Genomic DNA, 11189 nt, shown 5'->3' with positions numbered 1-11189 from the left:
TTGGTGTATATAGTCGTATCGTCTCAAAATATGATTCTAAGTCACATCATAATGCTATTTAAGACTTTTTTTTATCCTGTCGTAGGCACTCTAATATTATTCACAATTTCGAGTGGTTTACTCTTCTGACTTTAGGTAGTGTAAGTCACTGCCCACTCAGTGATGGTGTGAATATGAACATTTATCTGTCTCCGTAGGTGCCCTGTGATTGGTGAACCTAGTATGACTGTAGGCTGTAGTGACTGCATCGAATCGAAAGCCAATGTATCTGTAGTGCCATAAATAGATCTACGCATATCTTGAAAAACATGTTTGGCACAAAAAAAGACGACAGGAAGTGAGGGTGTCTTCTTCTAATTTGAAAGCCAGAGCAAAATTTGAATCAAGGTTTCTTTTGAGACTCATTTGGGGCTCATTGTTTTTTTGTGTGTGTGCAGATCCTTCTCTTTTAAGATGAATCAACATGAAACAATAACCTTTGCTTCTGAAATCTCCGTGGAATTGGGTGGTGTTAAAACACACAAAACAGCACAGTGGGAAAACTATATGAAAATAAAGGCAACCAATGATAATGAGTTTCTTTATTGATTTGTGAAACGTTCATACAATACAACCTGAAGAGTACACACGCCACTAAATCATGCTGAAAATTTGTGAAAACATCTACAATGTATAAGGTATGTTTAGCGAGGGCACTGCAGGCCAACAGCTGAATCAAGATTTGTGGTCTAAAAATGTGCATCCTTCCTGCAGACAGGATTTTCAAACCGAGAGAAGCTCAGATGCACTTGAGCAGGTAAGAATTGCAGTTGGCTCCTCTGCCACAGTCGCAGAGCTTTCCAATTCGTGGCCCGAACTTCATGGCACACCGGTCACCCATCCCGCACTAAAGAAGAGCACAAGACAACCAAAGAAAAGAAGAACATTTGTTTGTTTTTTTTGTAATAAGGCTGTTTTACATTTTATAGCAAGGAACTGTTCTGTAGTCAACATGTTCACAATTTCAGATGACTTGGTTCAATATGTTGATTTTCACTTCAGAATTTAGGAAATAGAACTACTGTATTTTCTGCACTATAAGGCGCACCTAAGAGACCTAAATTTTCTCAAAAGCCGACAGTGCGTCTTATAATCCGGTGTGCTTTATATATGAATCGATACTAAGCCGCAACAGTTTTTTTTTTTTGACAGTTTTATACAAATTTGCAAACAAAAACGTACTTACAAAATTGCACCATTATAATAAGAAAACCACAAATAACACTATCATAATATACCCATCTAACACAAAAAGGGTGACTGTGGAAAAGAAAAAAGTTCCCCCCCACTATGTGACATAAATGTTGCACTACATGTTTTACCTTTCTGTTGTGTTGCTGTTTTGTTGACATTCCGTTTAGCGCAACACCGTCTAATCATGGATGCATAAAATAACCCCAGCCTATACTGTAGCGTTTATTCTATGCACCTTATAATGGGGTGCGCCTTATATATGGAAAAAGTTTTAAAATATGTCATTCATTGAAGGTGCGCCTTATAATCAGTGCGGAAAATACAGTAATTTCATGCATTGTTTCATGAAACAACAGATTCTTCTTCACCTGCTCTATTTGAAACTAAGTTGTGCTTGTACCGTATTTCTATCGAGAGGATCGAAAGACTGTCTACTTTTTTTTCTTCTTGCTCAGCTAATTTAATATGGAAAGCAATCTAAGTTGTTCTGTAATTGTGCCCAGAAACTCTTTCGTTTGTTTACTTTATCTTTTAATTAGGCAGGCGACTTGGGGTTTAATTAGCGACAGCGAAATGATGAATGAACTGCAACGCACCAAATGAGCATTGACTACCAGGTCACTACATCAGACTCAGCCTTTCATTACAGAAAACAAGGTGGATTTGTATTATGAGCTCATTTGCATAAATGTGTTAATAATTTCGTTACCAGCGGGATACTGCCTCTCTTCTCTGTGGAAATCCGATTATGCATCCTGCCCAGCAAAACATCCAGAGCTTCGACCTGCTCAGCAAGATCAACAGAATACATGTTAATTGACTAAACATGCATAATAAAGTCTGAAATCAAAATAGCATGTCACACAACACAATCGAATTCATAATTGATCTGTGAGCTGCACTTAAAGTAAAAATATTTGACACTATCTCATGTAAAACTGTTTTCATGCCGTCCATGATTAATTTTTAATTTTTATTTTACAGCATATATGGTTTATCCATTTTCATGCTTGGAAATGGCATAAATTTAATGTGGGAGGTTGTTTTGGAGAAAAGTCATTAAATACTGACCATATTTCTGACCCCCCACCCCCACCCCCCACCCACACCCCCCGCTTTAATGGTTAAAAATTTCAAACTATTATTGTCATGACATCAATCCATATAAAACTATAAATGACCATAGTTATAGCACTGAGTATTCATTGTATTGAGACAAAGTATGAGTATTTGGGGCCATTTGGTATTTCTTAACTATATACAAATTATCACAGACTTTTACTACTCAAATTCACAATCAGACAAAACAATATCTCGAGTAATTACAGTGCGTCATTTACGAAAAAAAGGAACTCACAACAAGTTAACGGGAGTGAAATCATCTTTAATCATTGGCTGCCATTGACGACGCTAGGCGTCCAATTCATGTGAATGAACCTGAAAGATAAGCTTTCACGTTCGCTCCTCCCAGTTTAAATGAATTGGACGTCTAATGTTGTCAATGCAAGGATAAAGTAAACTGCTTAAGTTATACTGACCAAGTCTCTGTCTGCTGCAAGTTCGCTTCTGTCTCCATCCAAGTCCTCAACAGACAATTCCTGCGACGTCTGACCGTGACACGAGACGACCAGAAGGCTGAACGCCAGCAGCCCTCGGAGAACAGCGGAACTCTCCATGGCTCTGGCCCGGTTGGTTGGACGTAGGAGCGCCGGGGTCGAAACGAAAGTGGAGGCGGGGCAAGTCTCGGAGCAGGTTCACGTGTGACTGTCCACCCATCGGATGATTTCTGCCCTCTTATACCGACTTGTGGCCCCGCCCGAAAGGCCACTGCGGCAGGATGAAATGTGTTGTGTGCACGGAGCGATTTGGCGTGGATGGGCCAAAGACGGCGGAATGGACGCCGTCAGATAGCCGTCATGTTTATTCCGCTTTACTATTTAATTAAACCAACGCATAGAAGAAGAAGAAGAAAAATACATTTTACAATTTGTCAAAAACACATCGAATTCTTTGCAGTGGTCCTATAGCCGACGGCGTTCAGCATGTAGGCCAGTGGCTCTTAACGTTGCTAAAGGTACCGAACCCCGTGTGTTTCACATGTGCATTAACCGAACCCTTTGGAATTAGAATTTTTTTTTCTTCCCCCCCCCCCCCCCCCCCCCAAATTCAAAATCGATATATCTAAGCTAGCAAGCAAGCTAAAACTCACGTGAATTTCTATTTGAATTTCTTCTCATTTAGACAGCATATTTTTAAACAAGCCAAAATGTATATTTTTATCTTTATGCTTGCAGCATCATCAGAGCACTAAACCAAGACTGGCCCAATGCGCATATCTTAATTTTTTTCATTTCAATTTGGGGGAATATATTTTGTATTGTTAAACATTAAACCTGCTTGGTTGCATTAACCTTAACCGTGCGGTTTCTGTCATGTTTACATCTCAAATGGTACCAAATTTAATGAAAAACTCCGTACAAAATGATTGCCAAATTTGCACAAAAAGTCATTATGTTAAAAAAAAAAAAAAAAAAAAAAAAAACTAGACTCTTCTCCCAAATCCAATATGTAGACATTTTCATTCTGTCACATCCTTATACTTTTTTCATAGCGTAAAATGTGACGTAAATGTTTTTTTTTTAAATTTTTTTTTTTTATTATTTTTTAAATATATATAAACGCAGTGCACATTACCTGTAAATCTGTTGTACATCCTCATACCAAGTGAGAGTCAACCTTCCACTGAGCAAACCAGTTTCTCTAAGACTAGCAGTTGAAAGAATTGGAATAAAGCCTGTAAATTGGGGACAGACCAGTCCAAAACCTGGTCTAAAACGCCTTTGCCTAGATTTAGTCAGCATCCAAAAATAGGGCTCTGCGTGTCTTAACCTTCACCAAACCCCTTAGACCGGGGTTGGGCAAACTATTCCACAAAGGGCTGCAGTGGGTGCGGGTTTTTGTTGCAACCCATTAAGAGGACAACTTTTCACCAACCTACTGTTTTACAAGTGTAATCAGTCGACTGCAGTCAGGTGCTTCTCATTTCTGCTGAAACCGCGTTGGTCAAACTACGGTATCTGTGCTGGATCAGTTGGAACAAAGACCAGGACCCACAACGGCCCTAGAGGACCGGTTTGCCTACCCCTGCCTTAGACTGACTCACCGAAGCCCTGGGGTTTGATCGAACCCCTGGCGTTTGATCGAACCCAGGTTAAGAACAACTGATGTAGGCTCATTAAATATTATATTTTTACAGTATTGATAATAAATACGCTTTTTATTGTCATGATTGTATTTGTAGTAGCTAGTGACACAAAAATAAGGGCCAACATCATAACCACGATTATTATTATTATTATTTTTTTATAAACAATATGACAATCGCCATGTGAAGCAACAAATTTGTAATTTTTAGCCAACAGTAATCAGTGCAAAATTTAATTAGAAATTTAATGGCATATAATTTTAGCTCAAATGATAACAAAAAAGAAATATTAATAAAAAAAAGAATTCACCATTTACCAGAGGCAACTGAACAAATATGTTCTTTATTTTTTTAACCCCCTGGGTCTATTATTGACTGCAGTGGGGGCGAATTATCACTGCCAATCCTTCCAATCAAAATGGGATGGATATCCTCAAGAAAGATGAGCATTCACAGACAGTCGTCCCACTTTAAAAGAAATGGACATAAATCATGACAATGAGTTAGTCGTAATTATTTTATTTGCAAAAACAGAACAAAAAAACCACTTGGTTTCTTTTTTTTCTTTTCCACATTTCTTTAAATTAAAAAAACAAAATAAAAAATCTCATTTGTTGTTTTATTAAATATATTAAAAATATAACACATGCAAATATACTCTGCTTATTTGCTTATATAAAAGGTTATTCATTTTTTGTTTTTAATTAAACACAAAAAGGACTTTAATAAAAAATGGTATCTGTTATTTTAGGTTTGCATGGAAGGGCGTTTTATACATGGCAAAAAAACAGACAAGACTGAAAAAGCAGTTTCTGCTGTTGCACTCGTCTATAAAATAAACCGCTGTATTTTAAGCCAAAAGAACTGTTGTGTTTGATAAAACAATATGTCTATATGCTGCCATAGCAGATTCATGGCACATAGGCCCCCAAACTATTTTTAATTTGTCCGTTTTACCCTGGAAACCCCCATTTAGAGACATCGCGCAACCGCTTTTGTTTCACCCTAGCCATAAAAAGAAGGTAAGTTATTATATTTATTATTCAAAATGTCTGTCATTTTTAGCTTAGAATCATTAATTGATGTCTAATATTTCAGTTAAAAAAAACAACTTAAAAAAATTATTCCCATATTTTAAACTTTAAAAAAAATTACGTCACAATGAAAAAAATGGTGTCTGTAAATATGTCAGGTACAGTATATCATTAAAGTGAATGCACGCATTTCTGCTGATATTTAAGTATATTTTTTCATAGGACAACACTGACAAAATGACACTTTGACACAATGAAAAGTCGTCTGTGTGCAGTTTATGTAATAGTTAATTTATTTCCCCCTCAAAATAACTCAAAATATAGCCATTAATATCTAAATTCCTGGCAACAAAAGTGAGTACACCCCTTTGAAAAAAACGTACATCCCTAAATGTCCAAATTGAGTACTACTTGTCATTTTCCCTCCAAAATATCATGTGACTCGTTACAGGAGTGCTATCAGCATTGCTGCAAAGATTGAAGAGGTGGTGGGTCAGCCTGTTAGTGCTACCATACGCCACACTCTACATCAAATTAGTGTGCATGGCTGTCACCCCAGGAGGAAGCCTCTTCTGAAGACGGTACACAAGAAAGCCCGCCCGTCTCATCAGACCATAGGTAATGGTTCCAGGCTTTACACATTTTTCCTGGTCGGAGGTTGGAAAAATCCAACTTCCCACCTTTCTCAAACAATTGCAACTCCATATATGAAATTCCATACAAATCATGAAATAAATCATACATCGTGGAGACAGGGAGGAGCTTTACTACAAGAAAAACAGAACACAAGAAGGAGTGTGAGAAGGAGACAGCAATAAGACAAACAAGGGCAATAAAAGAACAAGCGCAACAGGAACACCAAAAGTCAGCCATCACTGACCATAGCAAAAGGGAAAACCACATTATGGACTGGGAAAAGGCCAGATTCATCTGCACCGAAGAAAACAAACATCAGCGCTGGATCAGGGAGGGCCATTGAAATCACAAAAAGCGGGGCCTGAGGGCCATCAACAGGGACGAGGGGGCTTACATGCTCTCAACTACCTGGACCAGTATCCTGGAAGAGTGAATGGTCAGCAGAGGGTGTGACTCAACTGTCAAATCTGACAGATGAGTCACGCCTTCATCCATCAGCTGATAAAGACTCGTCACAACAACATCTGTGACACTCTGATGAAGGCAGAAGTAGTCGCCGAAACATGTCAGGTAGATAAAACAACCTAAAAGAATTGTTCTAGGGATAAAAGAAAAATTCAACAAATCTATAAGTGTAGACAAAATGAACTCAATAAAACTAAAGCTGGTGTATTACTTAATGTAACTGATTAAACCCATTGAAAATAGTCCATCGTTATCTGACAATATAAAGTGTTTAATTTTTGCTATTATTATAATTGCACTTTGTTATTTATTCATTTTTTATTTAGACACAACGAGATTTACAGAAGTTAATACTTCACGATTGCATCCAGAGGTGGAGCAGCCTTTCATGGATTTGCCTGGAACTCCAGACTCACTGCTGTTCCAGCGATAGAGTCTGGCGACTGTTCCGCGGATCAAATTTCCAGGGCGGAGCAAGCCAGCAAACAGACAGCGGAGTGGACCAATAAGTGACGGGCAGATGTGAAGTTGGTAAAGCGACAAGAAACTCTAGAGCTTCGAAATAAACACACAAGGAGATCGGAGAAGTTTATTCAACAAGGCTAGCACGAGACAGACTGTTGGTTTTAGCGACACGATGTGTTTTTGCTCATTTAAAACTGAAGTTATCGCGGATTGGAACATATTCTCGGCTCTCCCGTTCGCCATCTGTGTTGTTGTGGAGACGACTTCCAATGCGCAAGAGTGATGTTGCTCGTTAAGAACACGTCACGGAAATAAACGAATCTGATTGCACGGATGATTTCGTTCAGGCTCGAGAGGCCATTAGGGAGCTGGGTCCCAGACTCTTCTTACGGTGTTTGAAAAATACAGGGAGAAGTCTGGCCGTGCCAGGCAAATGATGGATCAGTTTATCCATCTCTGCGTTTATATCTATTAGCAGTTATGTATTAGTTCAGCCTTTCGTGCTTTTTCAATTCTGTACATGTTTTCATGAGATGGATGCAACAATGAAGCTTTGCTTTCTCTTAATTCCTCTGCGTTTGAATATGTAATGAAGAAGTAACTAAGAATAATTATAGAAATCCTCATATGATTGCAAACTTCAGCTATGTCATTTACTGTAGATGAAAATTTTAAAAATAAATCGTTGTTTTATTAAAAGAAACAAAAAAAAAGTGTTTTGTCCATCTTGTAATAAAAGGATATTTGCCACCTACTTTAAAAAAAAAAACAAAAAAAAACTTCCATACACTTGTAATATTAGAGTACTCACGAGACTGGTTTAGCGTGATTACACTTTTGCCTTTGGGTAATGACAGCAGTAAATCCCTCACAGGGTCTCGCTTGATGCGCCACCAATCACATTAGCCTCCATGATAATTGCTACCATCAATAACTGGTTCGAAGAAAATGAACCTCATAAGCTTGCAACAGAGCAAGAGAAATGGCCAATCAGTAACAAATCTGTAGAAAAAGCACTGTGAGGGTAAAAGTTATTTGCGTGATTAACAGTCAACTTAAGATTTTTATTTAATTTTCGGCAGAAATCATTACTTGTCAATTTTCAAAGAAAACCGCACACACAAAATAAAGTATTGGTGCAACAGTATTAGTAAGGATAAAAAATAGCAGGTGACTTTCCATCAAATTTAATCACATTCTCTCAAAAACATGGATATTGAATAGAGAATCTAACTGTGTAATGTAAATGTGAATATGGTTAGCAGATCTTTTATAGGTTCCCTACCATTAACTAGCAATCAGTACTGACAAGGCCTAGGGCAGGAAAGGAACCCTACCCAAAAGCAACACCCTGCGACCCCACCGGCAGAACCAGCACAACGACCATTGGCAGGGTCCAACGAGGGCACCACATCAAGCCTAACATGAATTGAATTATATGTAAACAGTCAGAGAAGCAGATGATTAGAAAACCTACCATGATACAGAGTAGCCTGTAATCTAGAGGGCAACAATTAAAAAGGTGTCATGGGATCCTTAAACAAAAAAATAGAACCTATAATTATGGGTAAGAATGCTTGAAAAAAAAAAAAGACTGTATGCGTGGCATCACAATCATCAACTGCCCATAAGTTACTATAGTTTAAACCTGTGTTGTCTTATATGTTTCTATGTTCATGTTTTCTCCCGGGACTCCTGCTTTCCTGTAACATTCAAAGGACATGATGTCAGTTTGTCTTTAGGCTTTAACACTCTTGATATCTTTAATGGTGAAATAACACTGATTCCTTTAGACTGAATAAATCATCAATCAATTCGATTTCCTTGATATCTAATAAATGCGAAAATGGCTTCTCATAATGCTGTCTCAGCATTTATCCGATATCCATGTACTAGTACCATTTTTTAAAATTTAGTTAGACAATACAGCACAATTGAAGCACAGTAGATTTATTCCTTCACTGATAACGCCAATTTCGGCCTTTGTATATGACCTGTGGGTGAATATCAGCTCAATATCCATTTTAAGTCAGTGCCTGCCATTGACAGCACTTGACGTCTAATCCATTTTGAGCGGGAGGGCTGGCACCTCAAGTCAAAACGGTCATCAATGGCACTAAATGATGAGCATTCACAGCCAGACATCCTAGTTTACATGAGTTGGCGCTCTAATGGCAGGCAATGAGTTAAGGTCCATTAACAAGTACTCTAGCTGCCTGTTTGCACTATAGTTGACTACGATATGCCACAACATTTAAGGTGACATTTTAAAATTCCATTAGTCCGACTCCTTCAATGATAGCCCGAGCTGTGCAGATGTCATCTGTTGGAGTATAAAGTAGTTGTTATAATTGGACGGCAAAAATGTCCCATTAGCAGTGGTGGGTAGAGTAGCCAAAAATTTTATTCTTGTAGCGTTACTTCAAAATAATATTACTCAAGTAAAAGTTGTCATCCAAAAAATCTAGTCAAGTTCAAGTAAAAAAGTATCCAGTGAAAAGAACACTCAAGTAATGAGTAACATTGTGAGTAACTGCTTATTTATTTATTTATTTAAACAATAGTATTTTTTTTCTCTCAGCACAAACTTATCTTTATGAACTGTTGCTATTATGATACTATACAACAACCTATTACATAACTGCATTAAGCCAAAGAAATGCAAAAAAATAAAAACATCATTGAATTCTGATGAGAGAGAAAAAAAGACAGAAATGGAGCACTATTCTTCCATAGAGCATGAGTGCCCTCTAGTGGAGAAGATAGTTCCTAGTTTGAATAGATTCATGGTTACTATTATGAAATTACAAGGATCATATCTCCGTTTTTCCGTAGTCAATCGGTGTCAAATAAAAACTGGGAGAGAGGTTTAATCCCGCGGTTTCGAGTCATGTTGAACCCAGTACTCTAGTATGTCAAATACTTCATTTTTACAGTGCTTTAAAGATGCCATGAAATTAAGCAGGCTGGTGTAATCATAGAACGGCAAGCTTGAGTCTGATTCGTGTAATGGGGTCATGTGATTATTGTTGCGATGTCTCATTGGTGAAATTGGTAGAGCTACACTTGGCATCGCTGGCAAAAAAACTAATAAAAGCTAATATGTAGAATAAAGAGGAACAATGTAACGACTTGTGTAGCCCAAAGTAGTGGAGCTTAGTAAAACGACCCTTAGAAGTACATTTTTCTCAAAAGGTTACTCGAGTAAATATAACGGAGTACATACTGTATTGGCCCGAATATAGGACGGCCCTGATTATAAGACGACCCACTCTTTTTCAAGACTCAAGTTTGAAAAAAGACTTTTTGAACACCAAATTAATTTTTACACAGAAAATAATTACAGTACATCTGAAACAAATGATTATAACAATATATTTGAGGGAAAAAGCATGTTATTTTGCCTTATTCAAATCTTAATATTTGAACATTTAAATATGTAAACTATAGTGCACTCACATTCGTAAATGAATGGCTTCTTGTTTTTGAAATGTAAATCACCAATCTATTATGATAAAACAACAAAATTGCAATAACTGCATTAACCACCAAAGTGAAGTCTAACTGTAACTGTAGACTTGAAACAAACCTGAATAAGGAAAAACAATGCAATAAAATAATGCAAACTGGTTAAACTTGAGAGTAGCTGAGATCTGTCATGACAGAACATCGCTTCAATGATATCTGGCGCCATCTAGCGTCGTGAATGGGTATAACGTCGGGTATAAGCAGAGGCGTAGCAAGGGTCCCCGGGGGCCCCAGGCAACAAGCAACATGGGGCCCTTCGAGCGTGTGCAAGTTAGGGGGACAGTTGGACTTGGAGCAATAGAAGAAAGAGTAGCAACACAAAAATACCAACATTGGATGTGGAGGTATATTCCTTTGTGTGAAATGAGTAGTCAGATTGGCCCTACGACACACCAAATTCAAATTATGGTGGGACTACTGATCGATGGTGGACTACTGACCGAAATGAGTGTTACATTTGCTAATAAAATTGTTTGGGATTATTTTAGATGCATATATGTTATATTTTTCTTATAGAGTATTCGACGAGGAATACGATAGACCCATTAACCCTTTAACACCGAACGTGTCGGTGGCGACGTGTTTACGCATATCATCTTTGAACCCTCGTCACGCTGTACTTA

General features: G+C 37.8%; 1 protein-coding gene across 1 annotated transcript; it reads right to left on the bottom strand.

Annotated features, from left to right (window-relative positions):
- Positions 1 to 604: 604 nt before the first annotated feature.
- Positions 605 to 3283, bottom strand: cartl (cocaine- and amphetamine-regulated transcript-like). Its single transcript, XM_057847151.1, has 3 exons — positions 2772 to 3283; positions 1943 to 2017; positions 605 to 886 (listed from the first exon to the last, which is right to left on the bottom strand). Exons 1-3 carry the CDS (start codon positions 2907 to 2909, stop codon positions 779 to 781), a joined length of 321 nt encoding a protein of 106 aa, XP_057703134.1. The 5' UTR covers positions 2910 to 3283; the 3' UTR covers positions 605 to 778.
- Positions 3284 to 11189: the final 7906 nt, after the last annotated feature.

The sequence above is a fragment of the Corythoichthys intestinalis genome, chromosome 1 (genome assembly GCF_030265065.1).
Source record: "Corythoichthys intestinalis isolate RoL2023-P3 chromosome 1, ASM3026506v1, whole genome shotgun sequence".
NCBI classification, from domain to species: domain Eukaryota; kingdom Metazoa; phylum Chordata; class Actinopteri; order Syngnathiformes; family Syngnathidae; genus Corythoichthys; species Corythoichthys intestinalis.
Note: the sequence above shows the minus strand (reverse complement) of the source record. Positions and strands in the feature narration are given on the sequence as shown.